Consider the following 18597-nt stretch of genomic DNA (forward strand, 5'->3'; position numbering starts at 1 on the left):
GATGGGGCTGATAAACATCAGCAAAGTTGCTGCTTGTCTGTAGGTTTTGCCACTTTTACTTATGTAAGTGAAGCACATACTCTATCGGGTTGAGATCAGGCGACTTATTTGGCCCTCGAGGATTATTTAATGTTTTGCCATCGGTCTCAAGTGCTTGTTTGGGGATCTCAGTGCCTTCTCTTCTATCTTCGGTGAGCGAAAAGTATTTTCTACTGGCTGATCTTATTTTCTTCTTCTTTTCCTTTCGGCTTGTCCCGTTAGGGGTCGCCAAAGCGTGTCATCTTTTTTATCGCATGCATGTTCCTCTCTAACACCCACTGTCCTCGTGTCTTCCCTCACAACATCCATCAACCTTTTTTTTTTTAAGTCTTCCTCTCGCTCTTTTGCCTGGGAGCGCCATCCTCAGCATCCTTCTACCAATATACTCACTCTCTCGCCTCTGGACATGTCCAAAACATCTAAGTCTGCTCTCTCTAACCTTGTCTCTAAAACATCCAACTTTGGCTCTGCCGTTAATGAGCTCATTTCTAATCCTATCCAACCTGCTCACTCCTAGCGAGACCTCAACATCTTCATTTCAGCCACCTCCAGTTCTGCTGCCTGTTGTTTCTTCAGTGGCTCCGTCTCTAATCCGTACAACAGTGTCCGTGCCTGTTTGTGGTTCTTGCTGCCTTCAATTTTGTCTTATGTAAGTGAAACGCATGTTCTATTGTGTTGAGATCAGGTGACTAACGTGGCCATTGCAGAATAGTCAGTGTTTTGCCTTTGAAAAGTTCCCAGCTCCTGTTTAGTGTTTTTTTTCTGCCTTCACTTCTGTCTTCAGTGAGCAATAGGCAATTTTTATTGGAGTGAGATCAGGTAACCAACTCGGCCAGTGAAGAATATTCATACGATTATATTCAATTGCTTCTTGATTGTTTATTTTTGTCATCAGTGAGTAAAAACAAACTGCTGTATTGGGTTTCAATCCCATGTTCTACTTAGCCACTGCGGAATATTGAATTTGTTTGCCTTCAAAAACTATTCATTTATTTCTCATTTGACAGATTCTCTGGTTTGCTATGTCCGATCTATTGATCCATCTATGCACGTATAATACATGTTCATGTCATCACACTGCCTCCATCATGTGATGTGGTGTGCCTTTTGGATTACAAGCTATTGCGTTCCTTCTTATGTTTCCCTCGCCATCTGTATCTAATCATCACCATTTGCACCGAAGCTGCAACAAATCAGTTCATTTTCGTCGACAGTTAACACCTATGAACACCCACGAAGAAGGAAGAAGGCGGGAGGACATCAAAATGAGAATGGAGGAGGAAAGGATGGTTGTTGTTTTTGTTTTTTTCCTTTTTGCAGCGTGTGTGCGAGGAGGCTGTGCCTAATTTCTGAGTGCATAAGAGGATCCCTGTGTGCGACCCTCTCAGCATTCAGGACCAGAGTGCCAGGCGATCCAACTATTGTAAGTTTGTCCGTGTGTCTTCGTCTCTCTCTCTCTCTCTCTCTCGAGGGAGAGAGACAGAGTGAGGGAGGGGGTGGCAGGCGATGAGAAGCAGCCTCCGCTAATCCATCTTTGCTCTAACTCAAATTCAGAGGTGCACTTTAAACTTCTGAAATCATTTCTATCCACAGCTGCTGCCATCCGGGGCCCACTGGAGCTCATCTTTTTATTCCCACTATTGTCCTCAAGACTACATTTCCTTCGAAGGGAACTTAGGGGGGGATAGCAAAGGGTTTGTTTAAGCCGTGTGAGCCAGCGGGAGTCTCAACATGGCTGAGTCCCACAAGAGGAGCGTACGTCTCGGGCTCTGGGTGCTCCTCTTGCTGGCAGCAGGCACGGTTGTGGACGCATGCAGCTGCCATCCAGCTCACCCACAGCAGCTCTTCTGCAGCGCAGAGACGGGTGAGTTGGTGACCATTAGCTACTGATCGGGCTGAAAATGGTAAAAAAAAAAATTAAAATAACACAGCAAAACAAAAACGATTCAAACCTTAGGTTGTTTACTGTCTTCTGAGCCCAGTTGGAGGAAAGCAAAACATACATCAGTAAGACTACTGAGAGAGTTAATAGTCTTTGGATTTTAACGTTGCGGCAATTTAAGATTAAAGATTAAAGTGTACTTAAATTTAGACCAAAATACCCAAGACAGATGTTGCATTTAAATGCATTGACAGTATTCTTGGATCATGACATTTCTTTTAGCTAGAAATACACAAGAAAGTGGTAAAAGATTGGGATACTGTGGTGTACTATCCATTTTTTTTTTTACATACATGTGGATAAAAGTTATATGTTGAAATATTTTTCAAAAACCTTTGGAACATTTGCATAATCAATTCTTAATTTATAGGTGATTGGGAGGGATTGCCAAACTGTTGCATAAAAATAAACTGTCACTTCTGCAGACCTGAAAAAAGGATGTCAGAGGTCAATTTTAATGGTCCAGCCATCAATTTTCTGAGCCGCTTATCCTCACAAGAGTCACGGGAGTGCCAGAGCCCATCCCGGCTAACATCGGGTAGGAGGCGGGTTGCACCCTGAACTGGTTGGCAGCCATTGGCTTGGGATAATAACTACATTCTACATTGTTTTTATCTCCCAAGTTTCTTGCCTCCTATATATATATATTTGTAAAATTAAAATTATATTTATTTTCCACTGACCTTGTTTTACTACCTCATTTTTTAAAAATTGAATTTGCACTTTCTTATTTAATTTTTTAATAATTACATTGGGTCACACTGACTGGTAAACATTGCTAAGAAAACAGACCAGATGGATAAAAAAACATAACTTCTTAGTTTTTTGCTACTTTCTTAATAAATTTTCCACCATTCAACACACTGAAAATGATGTACTTATGTCAGTGTAGTAATGGACTGAATAAAAAAGGCAACAGTGTTTTTTTTTTGTTGTTTTTTTTTGTGAACAGTATTCCTCGGACTAAATGCTAACGTGACGGGATAGTTGTTTTGTCACATCAGACTAAATCCTATAAAAGTACCAGATAGTTTGGCCTACTTTCTATGCGCTTGGGGAGTTGCCTGGTTTTCATAATCCCCCTTCTTACTTTCTTCTTCTTCTTGTTTTTTTTTTCTCCCAGCACAAGCCAAAACCAACACTTCAGAGTACTTGGCTTCACCAGAAAGCTGGAGTATCTGTCTATAGGGTCAAAAAGTGTTGCAAAATTGAAGCTGGGACCTGCTTTTTAAAACGTGAACACAAGGCCCAAATTGGATCTAGGTTATGAGAGCGGCATGAGTTTTTTTTTTTTTTTTTTAGGACGGTCAAAACGTGTCCTACCTGATTGATAGAAGAAGACCAAAGAAAATTGGTGAAACTAAAACGGTGTTTGATCACGTGACATATAGTAGTTAATTTCACCATGAACTGTATTGCACAATTAAATAACCCTGCTGCTAATTTATTCATCAGTCAACATATGAGGTGCAGTATAAATATTAACAGCACATGTACAATAATTCAGTTCCTTTACATGATGAGAATGTGATTGAACTGAACGGATTCATTTTTGGTAGTAGATTCGTACAAGTGATCGACAAAATTTGACAGGTCAGATGACTATGTCTGTCTTTTGAATATTATGTCAAACACCAGACCGAAAATGTAACTACTTTAAAATCGCCCCAAATTCTGCCCGTTTGTTTACCGTTCCAATCGGCACAGGAGCCCGTTTAGGCAACAAACAACATCTTGCTGTAAGTCTAATTTATCAGTGCCACGACCTAAAATTATGTCCAACAATTACTCTGCTCCTCCGAATCGAAACGTTCACCGTAAACAGGGATACGGGTTGTATTCAGCCGTCTTCGGCCTTTGATCTATGCCACTTAAATGTGCCTCCAAACTTTTGTAGTTGCCGAAGTCATTTGTCACAGGACGAACAAGAGTTTAGGGACGCGCATTGATTTCGCGGTTCCACTGTCCCGGTTGTTTTATAAGCGTCGGCTGGTTGGCGACCTTCGGTTGACCTGACGGTGTCGTGAGAGTCAGTGAGGGTTTTAAATGAAGCCAAACATCTGACTAATATCCCATCTGTACAAACCTTGAAAGATTCCCAAGCCATGTCCATGTGTGTGTTAGTGTGTGTGTGTGTACTGGACGGAGGCCAAACCAGCTTACTCCATCGCTCTCCCCTTCCTTCCACTTCATTTCCATGTCTATAGGCTGGGCCCAATGGTCTGCATACTAACAATATCAGTGTGAAAGACCACTGACAGTGCAGCTTTGTGAGGATGACAAGGGTCCCGATTCATCTGGGCCGAGGGAAGTTTTTTTACTACATCAGTTCTCATGGTTTAAGTTTGCAAAATGATGTTGTTGTGAGGCTCATGCGTACCTAAAAAAAAAAAAAAAAAAAAAGAAGCGATGAAAGAGAGGACATTTTACCGGTTTAAAAATTGAGTAATCAGAGAGTAAACAATCATTATGAACAATCCCACACGCAACATATGCATGTTTACTTTGTTTAATCTCCGTGGCAGCCCATTTAGGGGGAAAATTAGTCAGTTCTAAAAAAGAAATCTGATGCCAATGCCAACGCATTGTTTACAATGGTAAAATTTGTGCCCAGTTGCTGTGTGCCACCTCATTTATTATCATTTATTTAAACGATTGTAACACTTACACGCTAAGGTTTTTGTTTTAGACCTAATTTAAAATACTTTAATCTGAAAACAATTGTGATGCTCAATTCAAACTTTTTAAAATTTAGACCAGTCACTGATGGTGTAGTGGAGCACACGCCTGACTTTGGTGCAAGCAGCATGGGGTCGATTCCCGCTCAGTGATGGCGTCAATTATGTGCCCTGTGACTGACTGGCGACCAGTTCAGGGTGTCGTCTGCCTCTCGCCTGAAGTTAGCTGGGATATGCTCCAGCACTCTCGCGACCCTTGTGAGGATAAGTGGCTTGGAAAATGGATGGATAGTAATTAACGGTGCCCTCTGCTGGTTGCTGTCAAGACGCAAACACCATTATCCTTCACAGGTGTATGGGAGGCCTCCATGTAATGAATTCACACATTTCCGCAGATGGAAAAGCACTTTACCGCTTTTATTTTTGGACTAATCGCGTGAAGAATATTTATACTTTCTCTACATTTGGCTGCAACCAAACCTCAGCCTGCCAAACATTGGATCTGTACACGCAGCATTGGGAGACCAGGGTGTGTTACTTACCATTAACAGGTGGCACGGAGCCATTATTCCGCTTACAAGAGAAGATTTAAGTGGCCCAGCTAATTTGCTAAGACTATTTTCAGGTTCTATCGGAAGGGTTGATGAGACCAGAGTGATCGTCATTTTTCAGTGATACTCTATAATACTGTAGTTGAAGAAGTTCGGGTATATTATAATACCTATATAGTATTATTTGTCTGTCTACAAATCATATTTTTGGGATACCATAAGAGCCAGAATGGAGTATTGGGCATGGTTACGTCACACTAATTTGCTGCCCCAACCCGCTGCGGCAGAGATTAAAACTGGAAGTAACCAGCTGGTTTGGGTGCGGGACATTTTGAAGTGTTGGTTTGAAAAAAATGTAAAAGATGAATATTTAAAAGTCCTGTCCTAGGAATTACATTAGCTATGTCTCTGCGGTCATAAAATCCATCTGTGTTGGAGCTTGCTTAATTATATGTTGATCATATTTTGAAAAGGTTGACACACAGACCATCCCTTGGAATTATTCCTGTCTTGATGCTTGTATTTTTGTTTTAGTTTTTACAATTCTCAATCATTGTCTTATTATTTTGTGGATGACAAATGTTTACGGTAATTTAATTAATTATGTTGCTCAGTCATTCCCTCATTTGTTTGTTCGGATTAAGGTTGGATCACTTTGCCACCGCAACCGGTTTTTCAAAAATGTAATTTGTAAGATCAATGCAATTGACCCCTCCGTGGATATTGCGCAATCCGCGTCACTGACCAATCAGAGGCCAGAGATCTGCATAGACATTGAATGGTCCAGTATAGGTTTAGTTAGCGTTTTATCGCGTATTTGGGTTATTTAACAAAAAATATGGTTAAGAGGTGTAGTCACAGACTTTGTAATAGTGACGACAGGTATCCTGAAAGGCTAGTTGGTTGAGTTCCATTCGTACCCTTTCCAAAACCGAAGACCCAGTACGAAAAATGCCTTCGATGGATCAAACTTTGTGGAAGACCGCATCATCAACTAAATCCATCTAATATCAACCGGAACACATATGTTTGCACGAAGGTATGCCCTATATTTGATTTTCAATACATGTCTCGTATAAATGAATTCGAAGTTCTTCGCTAGCATAACACTGCTGCGTGTGAACGATTGCCACACTTATTCTTTGTTGAGCGATATTTAGCGATGATCGGAGTGCACAAACGTAGTGATTTCTTGCTGGCTCCCGACCGAAGCTTAACCAGACTGTGTTTGCACAAAGATATGCCCTAAATTTGATTTTTAATACACGTCTCGTATAAATGAATGAGACGTTCTCCGCTAGCATAACACTGCTACGTGTGAACGATTGACACACTTATTCTTTGTTGAGCGATATTTAGCGATGATCGGACTGCACAAACATATTGATTTCTTGCTGGCTCGCGGCCAGAAGCTTAGCCAGACAGTGTTTGCACGAAGATATGCCCTAAATTTGATTTTTAATACACGTCTCGTATAAATGAATGAGACGTTCTCCGCTGGCATAACACCGCTGCGTGTGAACGATTGCCACACTTATTCTTTGTTGAGCGATATTTAGCGATGATCGGAGTGCACAAACGTAGTGATTTCTTGCTGGCTCCCGACCGAAGCTTAACCAGACTGTGTTTGCACAAAGATATGCCCTAAATTTGATTTTTAATACACGTCTCGTATAAATGAATGAGACGTTCTCTGCTAGCATAACACTGCTACGTGTGAACGATTGACACACTTATTCTTTGTTGAGCGATATTTAGCGATGATCGGACTGCACAAACATATTGATTTCTTGCTGGCTCGCGGCCAGAAGCTTAGCCAGACGGTGTTTGCACGAAGATATGCCCTAAATTTGATTTTTAATACACGTCTCGTATAAATGAATGAGACGTTCTCCGCTGGCATAACACCGCTACGTGTGAACGATTGACACACTTATTCTTTGTTGAGCGATATTTAGCGATGATCGGACTGCACAAACGTATTGATTTCTTGCTGGCTCGCGGCCGAAGCTTAACCAGACTGTGTTTGCACGAAGATATGCCCTAAATTTGATTTTTAATACACGTCTCGTATAAATGAATGAGACGTTCTGCGCTAGCATAACATTGCTACGTGTGAACGATTGAATGAAATCAGAAGCATGGCGTCTCTCTCAGTTAAGAATGTATTGTATTTAGAATCTATAATATATCGTTGATTTGAATGAAATCAGAAGCATGGAGTCTGTCTCAGTTCAGAATGTATTGTATTGTATTTGCCATTTTTACTGTTTGTCTTACGTCAGCGCACGTGGCGTGACGTCACTTCAGGGGGTGTGGTTAAGTGCCCTGTACGGAGGAGTCAATTCTTAGTGATCGATAATTAATAACTTGACTGATGACCGCAAGCTTTTGTACTAACTCTACTGTTAAAAATGAGCTGGACTTTGATCAAAACAAAAATTCCATCGTTAATCCCATATGACGCAATATGTATTTTAATGATTACCGTGATTCCCAGTTTACAGAACGTACCTGGTTATAAGCCTCACCAAGTACATTTGTAGAGGAAATACCAATTGGTACATACATACGCTGCAGCTGTGTAAAAGCCGCAATTGCCAACATCGAAACCCACGTTGAAACACAAGATATTTACAAAGAAAGTTCACAGAAAGTTTAATGCTAGCGCTAATGCTAGCGCCGTGCTAACGCTAGCACTAACACTAACATGACCGGTTAACTTAAAACTAACCGGCAAATATCACTGAGACATGCCAGTAACAGAGCAGCAACACGCTAGCACAGTGCAAACGCTAGCTCAGCGCTAACAGGGCCGGTAAAAGTCTCTTCCTCGGCACATATATTCTACCGGTCTCATTCTTACCTTTTCCGCTCGAGTGCCCCTTTGCGGCCGTTAGAAAAAAATGCACAAATTACCCGCATCACCGCATAAACCGCAGGGTTGAAAGGGTGTGGGGAAAAAAGTCGCGGCTTACAGGCCGTAAATCACGGTAATAATTGATAAAAATGTATGCAAATAGCCAACCAAAATCTCAAAGATTTTAGTTAAGAACTGCATGAAAACTAATGCTGCTCGGAATTAATTCACTTTGCTGCTTCAGTTATTTTCCATTACAATCTCAGTTAATTACCAGTAAAAGATATTGCCGTGTTATAGACATACACCGAGTCTTTACGGCCCATCTGCTTTGCCTAGAGATATGTAGAGTATCTGTATTATTTTTTATGGCGCGATCTGACCTTCTCCACTCGTCCGTCTCTTTGCTGTTGGATGAAGCAAACGCCAACTTTTTTCTCTAAGTAGCTCACAAATTAGCGTTACGCGACAAGGGAGAATCAAAAACAAGGGATATTCTTTACATGTAAGTCACACTACACGCTTCATTTTTACACCCTTCATCTAATTCACCTTTCTCGCCGACAGTGATCAGGGCCAAGATCGCCGGGGAGAAGATTGTGTCGCCTAGCAACAGTTCCTCCCCCTACATGAAGATGATCCAGTATGAAATAAAGATGATCAAGGTGAGATCTGCCACAAACAAGTCAATGCCTACGTGGCGAGACTGGCTTTATAAGAATTGCGTAAAACTACGGAGCACAGATTTGTAGATTTATTGGTCTATTTTGGTGTACCCTATCAAAGTAGGGGTGACGGCATGTCTGAATATAAAACACCGAATGGAGCGCTGCAGTGCAAGAGCACAACACTCCCAGTCAACATCTAACTACAATAATATAGAAAATAAAATGCGTATAGAAATCCTGCGCAACCACCACAAACCTCCCCTGTTTTCTTCTTCTTGTTCTTCATATTGTTGTTCTTCATTTTTTTCCAAATGTGCAGATGTTCAAAGGGTTCGACAAGGCCAAAGATATCCAGTATGTGTACACTCCCGTGTTCTCCTCGCTGTGTGGAGTTAAGTTAGACTCCAACAACAAAGCCGGGTATTTGCTCTCAGGTGTGAACGCCGCTGATTATTGTGCCGAATGCGAAACAATCGCAACAATCATCTAAAATGCAGATGACCATGTTTTGCTACGCTACCAAACAGGAAGTATGTGGAGCAACGGGAGGCTTTCAATTGGCCAGTGCGACCTGGTGGAGTCCTGGGACAATTTATCGCTCTCGCAAAGGAAGAATCTCAACTACAGATACCAGATGGGCTGCGAATGCAGAGTGAGTCAGGATTTTTCATTCTTCCTTCCTTTATGAATATTCAGATCTGTGTTGCGAGTAGAACAAGATATGGCAAGCCTCACTGCATTGGAGTTTTATAACCGGTTCTCTCTCAGTTCTAATTTTGTTTTACAAGCAAAAAAAAAACAAGAAACAAAACGATAAACATCCATCCATTTCATATGCTGCTTATCCTCAATACGGTCGCATATGAACTGGAGCCTATCCCAGCTGACTATGGGTGAGAGGCGGGGAACACCCGGAACTGATCACTAGCCAGTTGCAGAGCACAAGGATATTTTAGAGTCTTCAGTTAACCAAACCTACCACAGCACCACTCCACCAAGGTGCCCCAAATATTAAACATTACCATAATTCCCGGCCTACAGAGCGCACCTGGTTATACGCCTCACCCAGTACATTTGTAAAGGAAATACCATTTGGCACATACATACGCCGCCGCTGTGTAAAAGCTGCATTAGCCCAAATTGAAACACAAGATATTTACAAAGAAAGACGGTACACAGTGAGTTTAACGCTAATGCTAGCGCCCTTCTAACGCTAACCCCAGCGCCACGCTAACAGGACCGTTAAAAACAAAAACATACCGGTAAAAATCGCTGAGACAAGGCAGTAACACGCCAGCGCATTGCTAACAGGGCCAGACCTAACTAACGCTAGCGGCGCCGTCCTAACGCTAACACCCCTAAGTCACTTCCTCGGCACATATATTCCACCGGTCTCACGCTTACCTTTTCCGCTCAAGTGCCCCCTTGCGGCCGTTGGAAAAAATGCACAAATTAGCCGCATCACCGCACAAACCGCAGAAAAAAAGTCGCGGCTTATAGGCCAGAAATTATGGTAATTTTTTTTAAGACACTGGCAAAGCAATCACTGAAAGCAAACTGTGAAAAAGTAATTTAGAGCCCGCGAAAGCACTCCAATGTCAGATAATAACACTAAAGGTGTTTTAGTTAAAACCGCCATTTCTCGACAGATTAACGTGTGCTACACAGTGCCATGCGCGTCCACGGGAGAAAACGAATGCTTGTGGACGGACTGGTTGCTGGACAACAGCCTCAACGGCGAGCAGGCACGGCAGTACGCGTGCATCCGGCGCTCCGACACGACCTGCGGCTGGTACAGGGGGGGCCACGCCCCCGAGAAAGACTTCCTGGACATGACTGACCCTTGACCGACTCAAGAATCCATCTCCATCTGACTCCTGTGACGCCTCCGGTCAAAGGGGAGAATGCTGCTTTGGCTTTTGTAGCTCAGATGTGGATGCTTATGCGTAACGTAGCAACAAACTTCATCTCAATCGGGCTGATATATCTGAAAGAGCTACAACTATCACACGGATGCTGCACCAATGCTAATCAATATATTATTGGATATCTTTTTAGAGGCACTAGGGAAACCTTGCGTTACCTTTGACCAGGATGTATACTTTCAGTCCGAATACAGCTTTGTTTCACTTGCTTGGTATCGTGAAATTGAAATTTCCTGACACAGAAAAACAAGTTCGTGCTTTTATGATCTCTAGGCTGGATTACTTTCACTCTGAAATCTCAAGATGCTGTGAAACAGGCTCTAAGGACCAGTTGGTTAAGAATGCTGCTACTTTAGTGCTGATTAAGAAAAAAAAAAAAAAAAAAAAAAGACATTCCATTCCTCCTGTACGAGCTTAACTACAACAATTTAGAATCTAAAATGCTTATCCTCCCCTAATAGCGCTAAATGGTCCGAGCTGGTGATATTCTCTGATCATAAACTCGCAGAGCCTTTAAAAGTAATTTTATGCAAAATACACAATGCCCACTGATTTAAAAAAAAAAAAAAAAAAAACTTTTATGCTGCCACTGAACACTGCGAAAATCAAAATTGCCTCAGAAATTTGCTAATGGGGTTTTCAGCCATTGTTCATGTTTGGTAACGCAAAAACGCTTATATCTCAAAGTTATCATCTACGATATGACAATTTTGGTACATATTTTCACAAGAATCATGGAAGTTGACACAGATGGTTTGCCTTCGCCGGCCACATAAAACCTTGGGGTGGGCAGGATATGGCCCCCGGGCCATGGGTTTGACACATGTGATCTAAATGCTCAGAGAAATTGATAACTTATAACCTACTAAAGTGCTACGCAGTTTTTTTTCTACACGCTAACATGCTCCCAGTGCCTTTAAAAGTGGTTTTATGAAAATTATGCTAATCCTTTCAGCTAAAAACAACGGATGAACTGTTCCTGAATATTGCAAATATTTAATTTCCCGTTTCAGAAAAACTAGTGCATGCTTTTTTGACTTCTAGACGGTTTGAAAGTTCACTCCATTTCAACAAGTCTGGAAAGATAAATCAAATTTCTTACATACTAACTTGAGAAATTTAGAATGCATTGTAATTTCAAATTCTAAAATCTGATCAGAGCTTGTGGTGCCTTCACACGTTCAAAAACTACAGCTAAGTGCTACTAAAAAAAAAAAAAAAAAAAACTACCTAACAGCTAATGAACATCGCATAATTGAAAATTCCCTTTGCAAAAAAACTGTTGCATACTTTTTATGACCTCGAGGCTGTAAGGTATTACGACACTCTATTGGCGGGCTGCTGCAGTCTCTGAAAACTCTTCAGCTGGTCCACGAAGCTGTTGCACTAGTGCTGAATGAAAACATTTGCTCACTACCAAGAAAATTATGAATAGAATTTTAAACACTTCTCGTCAGGTAATAGCACTAAAGGCGACGACACTCCCAGACCTTTTAAATGGGAAAAACAAAATAAAATTTAAAAAACTTCCAAATTATGATACTTGGCACTGAAAATCACCTGCAATTAATTGACTTCAGAGTGAGGCCTTTTGTTATTTGCATGAGGGTAACACCTTGGTTTGGCAACATAATTATGATACATATAAAAATGTTGGGCTTTCCACTGAGGTACAGAATGCAAATTACAAATGGGTCACAATTGGACAAATATTGATTATTATATTCCATGTAACAACAATTCCTGTGATTGTAAATATTTTATTTCCTTGCGCATTAACGTTGTAGAAGCTAACCGCATCTCCTTTTACAGCATATACTGTACCGATACACGGTATTACATTTTTAAGCATTTTAATCTGCTTTGCTATTTAAAATAACATTTTTCCCCCCATACAAGAAGCTCATATAAAATCCCTAAACTTGTTGCTGCGTTTAATTTAAAATGCATTATAAGTCAGTAACCACCACGCTTGAGCCACCGATCAAAAATTACAGCAAGTCAGCATATTTTACAACTATATATTATCGTTGCATGATTTGTTTTGCTATGTATTAATCATTAACACAATGATTCTCTTTGCTTTTAGTCAAGTATTATGAAACAATGCATGTTTTATACTGAAGAATCTGTTGGGGATTTGTATTTATGTATGTTTTTTTTTTTTTTGTCAAAATAGTGGTGTGTGTGGTTGCTGTTTTGGTTTTGTATTTCTATGCACCAAAAAAGATTGTATATAAAATGTTTGAATGGAATATTGTGTTACATCCTTCTTTTATTTTTACCAAAAGGTGAAAAAAAAATTACCTAAAGGTGAAATGTTTCGATAGTTGCAAGACACAGCAGTTGAAGACACCCCCCCCCCCAGAAAACTCATCAATAATAGTTCATGTGTAATAATAAGTGATGAAAAAAAAATTTTTTTTTTTTTTTTTTAAGGTACAAATACTCACCATGTCCTTGTAGTTGGGGTAGAAAGTCTGATCGATAACGGGGAATTTGTCAGCACCCAGCCTCTTTTGATTGTTGATCAGCTGGGAAAACTACAGATGAAGACGAGAATGAAGGAAGACACAAAGCACAAGTCAAGGAGGGCAAATATGATGAACTACATACATTTGAAGTATTTTTAATGAGTGTGATTTAATGCTCACGCCACAAAAATACATTTGCTTGAAGCCTCAAGTGGCTGGAATTTGTCCCAATATGTAGTTGTGGAGGTTTTCCATGCCACGACAACAAGGCGCTCTCATGAGTCCATAAAAAAAAAAAAAAAAAAAAATTCCCCCGCCCTGCTTGGTCTTCAATCTTTCTCTGAGTGACGTGTGTGTACTCGCAGATGACGAGGCGCTCTAAAGCGGGCGAGCCAGGAGAGAGTCTGAAGAGAAGATGGATTTTGGGGGAATAACCGTAGCTAGCTAAGTGCACGTCACAATTGCACTGGATAACCACTCATGTCAACAAAGGTGTTCAAGTTCTTCTAGAGTGGGAGGGGGGCAACTCATGCCAGGGTTGAGGTGTGACGCTGGGCTCAATTTTAGACCCCCCCCCCCAAAGAAAACTGAGAAAATGGAAATGGTGAAAAACAGTTTAGCGCTACAATATCTCTGCATTTGAGTATCACATAATTTTTCATTCTCTCACTAGGGTCGCTCATTCATGTGTTGGCGCCTATCCCAGCTGACTTTGGGTGAGAACGGGTTACACCCTGAACTGGACGCCAGCCAATCCCAGGGCACGTGTAGACAAACAACCATTTATTCCCACGAGTGCAAACGCTTCATTGTTTCTGTGTGTCCTGCTATTGAATGACAACCAGTTCATGGTGTGCCCTGCTTGCTGCCCGAAGACAGCAGGGACAGGCTGCACCACTCCTGTGACCCTTGTGAGGATAAGCGGCTAAGTAAAGGACGGATAAATTTATGGACATTTTTGAATCTCCATTACCACAATGTGCAACCTGAGGACCCAGGGAAAAGTCACACTGGCATAGGGAGGAGATAAAAAGTCCACTCAGGGAGGTGGGAGCCCAGATTTGGACCAACAACCTTTGGACTGTGAGGCGTATGCGAATGTATTTGGCAACAAACCTCAGATTTCACTTTGAGTCTTTAAATGAATGTCCTCTGGGAAATTCAGCCGATATTCATTCATCGCAACCAAAAGAACTTGGATGCTTTTCAAATGCTTCTTTCTGCCTTTCATTTATAGCGTAATTCTGCCTCTGCGGTCGATTGAAAGTCCTCTCCTACTGCCAACATTAACAGCCTTGTTGAAAAAAAAAAAAATGGGAATATAGCGCTGTGGCACATTTTGTTTAAAACAGTATCACATTACATTTCTGCCCGTTTAATTCCTGTCAATAATTGCAATAGCCCGTTTAGGTAGCAAACTTGTCTCGAGCCCCTGCTAGTTGTTGCCAATAGAGCAAAATAACACAATTCCATTAATATCAACGGTAAATTGCTCTTATTTTGCATGACGGAATAAAATAACACCTGATTCTTGTACGTTTCCTCCATTAAATGACAATTTCTGTGTGTTGATGTCTTTCCCTGCGATATTGCGGCAAGCATGACTTACAGCCCAGGGTTTGTCGCAGAGGTTGTAGATGGAGTCGAGCGAGTTGACAGAGGGGATGCCGGCATATTGCAGACCGATGATCAGGTTGCGAAAGTCTTCGTTCTGGGCCATGCTAAACGCGTGTTGGCGCACCAAGACGAAGTCTGGCCTAAAGGACCTGGAAAATAAGAATCAAATTAAATCAAGCATAATGGAAGCCGGGCCCAGCGTCGGGCCGACGTCGGCTGAGCACGACTTCCTCGTCTTTTATTCATTTATCTCCACGTGTGTGCATGAAATGAAGTCATGTAAAAAAAAAAATAATAAATGTTAAAAATATAGTGCTTAAAAGGGTGGCGGGCTGAAAAAGAAAGAAAAGAGAAGCAAACATCTTGCTCAGTGTGACCGCCAGCAACACCAAGAATACTAATGAGGGGCTCCGAGGAACCTCAAGTGCTCCGTTGGAGAGGACACAGCAATTAGCGGGACAGGCTAATTTCTTCATTACTCACACGGAGGAAAGGGCAGGCGCACATTTTAAGCAGATCTGCCCAATAAGATAAAGGTCATCCCAGTTTCCTTATGTTTTTGGTTCAAGGTTTCGGCAACTACTTTGTCAGAGCGCGACCTACAAAGTCGAAGTCTTTGATTTCGCAATTTGAAAAAAATGATTTGGAGAAAACAAAATACCTTCAATGTTGTGACATAACTCCACTTCACTAGACCTCATTCACTACGCATAAAAGATTGATTCTGTGCGTCATTTTTTTTTTTTTACTGTTCCCCTCTTTGCGGACAGAGAACTTCAATTTGGATTCATCCGTTTGTCCTGTTTGACAAGAGAGCAAAGATCCATCTATTGAGCTCGTGCACGTGACGTCACCATTTTCACGGCGCCATGTTGCGGGTCAAAAAGAGCTGCTCGACAGTGCTGGGGACATTGAACCGGAGCAGAATATTTACAATACCCGAGACTTGTTGTGCTGTTGCTTGTCACAAAAGATGAGACAGATATCAAAAGAGATTATTCTATGCAATACCAACTGAAATGACCAGAAAATATCGATCGATTTCGTAGCGATCCTTTCACTTCAGGTAGGAATTATTCTTCTCAATCTCAAATTCCCAAGAAGTATTTATGATGCCAAGTTGGCTCATTTGAGAACAATGTGTATTAAAAAAAAACAATGCAGCCCTATGGGGGCACAAACCAGTGCAATCTGTAGGCCGGTCCCAAGCCCGGATAAATGCAGAGGGTTGTGTCAGGAAGGGCATCCGGCGTAAAAACTGTGCCAAACAAATATGAGCGTTCATCTAAAGAATCCCATACCGGATCGGTCGTGGCCCGGGTTAACAACGCCCGCCCCCGGCACTGCTAACCTGCAGGGCGTCGGTGGAAATTCAGCTACTGTGGGTCGAAGACAAAGAAGAGGAGGAAACCGGATCCAGCGTCAGAAGAAAAAGAGGAATGCACAGAGCCTACAACTGAGTGTAGGGACTTTGAATGTTGGGACTATGACAGGAAAAGCTCAGGAGTTGGTTGACATGATGATTAGGAGAAAGGTTGATATTCTGTGCATCCAAGAGAGCAGGTGGAAAGGTAGTAAGGCTAGAAGTTTGGGAGCAGGGTTTAAATTATTCTACCACGGAGTAGATGGGAAGAGAAATGGAGTAGGGGTTATTTTAAAGGAAGAGCTGGCTAAGAATGTCTTAGAGGTGAAAAGAGTATCAGATCGAGTGATGAGACTAAAATTTGAAATTGAGGGTGTTATGTATAATGTGGTTAGCGGCTATGCGCCACAGGTAGGATGTGACCTAGAGTTGAAAGAGAAATTCTGGAAGGAACTAGATGAAGTAGTTCTGAGCATCCCAGACAGCGAGAGAGTTGTGATTGGTGCAGATTGTAATGGACATATTGGTCAAGGAAACAGGGGCGATGAAGAAGTGATGGGTAAGTACGGCATCCAGGAAAGGAACTTTGAAGGGCAGATGGTGGAGGACTTTGCAAAAAGGATGGAGATGGCTGTAGTGAACACTTATTTCCAGAAGAGGGAGGAACATATAGTGACCTACAAGAGCGGAGGTAGAACCACGCAGGTAGATTATATTTTGTGCAGACGATGTAATCTGAAGGAGGTTACTGACTGTAAAGTAGTGGTAGGGGAGAGTGTAGCTCGACAGCATAGGATGGTAGTATGTAGGATGATTCTGGTGGTGGGTAGGAAGATTAAGAAGACAAAGGTAGAGCAGAGAACCATGTGGTGGAAGCTGAGAAAGGAAGAATGTTGTGCGGCCTTCCGGAAAGAGGTGAGACAGGCTCTCGATGGACAACCGAAGCTCCCGGAAGACTGGACGACGACAGCCAAGGTGATCAGAGAGACAGGCAGGCGAGTACTTGGTGTGTCATCTGGTAGGAAAGGGGAGAAGGAGACCTGGTGGTGGAACCCCAAAATACAGGGAGTCATACAAGGAAAGAGATTAGCGAAGAAGTGGGACACTGAGAGGACTGAGGAGAGGCGAAAGGAGTACATCGAGATGCGATGTAGGGCAAAGGTAGAGGTAGCAAAGGCTAAACAAGAGGCATATGAAGACATGTCCACCAGGTTGGACACGAAAGAAGGAGAAAAGGATCTCTACAGGTTGGCCAGACAGAGGGATAGAGATGGGAAGGATGTGCAGAAGGTTAGGGTGATTAAGGATAGAGATGGAAATGTGTTGACTGGTGCCAGTAGTGTGCTAAATAGATGGAAAGAATACTTTGAGAAGTTGATGAATGAAGAAAATGAGAGAGAAGGAAGAGTTGAAGAGGCAAGAGTGATGGACCAGGAAGTGGAAATGATTACTAAGGGGGAAGTCAGAAAGGCACTACAAAGGATGAAAAATGGAAAGGCAGTTGGTCCTGATGACATACCGGTAGAGGTATGGAAGCAATTTGGAGAGATGGCTGTGGAGTTTTTGACCAACTTATTCAACAGAATACTAGCGGGTGAAAAGATGCCTGAAGAATGGAGGAAAAGTGTTCTAGTTCCCATTTTTAAGAACAAAGGGGATGTTCAGAGCTGTGGGAACTATAGAGGAATAAAGTTGATGAGCCACACAATGAAGTTATGGGAAAGAATAGTGGAGGCTAGACTCAGGACAGAAGTAAGTATCTGCGAGCAACAGTATGGTTTCATGCCTAGAAAGAGTACCACAGATGCATATTTGCCTTGAGGATGCTCGTGGAAAAGTACAGAGAAGGTCAGAAGGAGCTACATTGTGTCTTTGTGGATCTAGAGAAAGCCTATGACAGAGTACCAAGAGAGGAACTGTGGTACTGCATGCGGAAGTCTGGTGTGGCATAGAAGTATGTTAAAATAGTACGGGACATGTATGATGGCAGCAGAACAATGGTGAGGTGTGCCTTAGGTGTGACAGAGGAATTTAAGGTGGAGGTGGGACTGCATCAGGGATCAGCTCTGAGCCCCTTCCTGTTTGCAGTGGTAATGGATAGGCTGACAGATGAGGTGAGACTGGATACCCCTTGGACCATGATGTTTGCAGATGATATTGTGATTTACAGTGGAAGCAGGGAGCATGCAGAGGAACAATTAGAAAGATGAAGGCACGCACTGGAAAGGAGAGGAATGAAGATTGGCCGAAGTAAAACAGAATATATGTGCGTAAATGAGAAAGGTGGAGGGGGAAGAGTGAGGCTACAGGGAGAAGAGATAGAGAGGGTGGATGACTTCAAATACTTGGGGTCAACAATACAGAGCAATGGAGAGTGTGGTCAGGAAGTGAAGAAACGGGTCCAAGCAGGTTGGAACAGCTGGCGAAAGGTGTCTGGTGTGTTATGTGACAGAAGAGTGTCTGCTAGGATGAAGGGCAAA

The 18597-nt window shown here is 42.0% G+C and overlaps 2 protein-coding genes across 3 annotated transcripts in view; one reads left to right on the forward strand and one right to left on the reverse strand.

The window, feature by feature from the left end:
* syn2b (synapsin IIb) overlaps positions 1-18597 on the reverse strand; it is an 82588-nt gene that overhangs the window by 13415 nt on the left and 50576 nt on the right. For both annotated transcript variants that reach the window (XM_061833694.1, XM_061833693.1), the window contains exons 4-5: positions 14747-14903; positions 13117-13206 (exon numbers count right to left, since the gene is read on the reverse strand). In XM_061833694.1, the coding sequence (XP_061689678.1) occupies positions 13117-13206; positions 14747-14903 (247 nt within the window). The remainder of the gene's footprint in view (positions 1-13116; positions 13207-14746; positions 14904-18597) is intronic.
* On the forward strand, positions 143-12927 carry LOC133508022 (metalloproteinase inhibitor 4-like). Its single transcript, XM_061833705.1, has 6 exons — positions 143-1462; positions 1633-1903; positions 8638-8735; positions 9058-9172; positions 9266-9390; positions 10388-12927. Exons 2-6 carry the CDS (start codon positions 1771-1773, stop codon positions 10583-10585), a joined length of 669 nt encoding a protein of 222 aa, XP_061689689.1. The 5' UTR covers positions 143-1462; positions 1633-1770; the 3' UTR covers positions 10586-12927.

Source organism: Syngnathoides biaculeatus, chromosome 10, assembly GCF_019802595.1.
Source record: "Syngnathoides biaculeatus isolate LvHL_M chromosome 10, ASM1980259v1, whole genome shotgun sequence".
NCBI classification, from domain to species: Eukaryota; Metazoa; Chordata; class Actinopteri; order Syngnathiformes; family Syngnathidae; genus Syngnathoides; species Syngnathoides biaculeatus.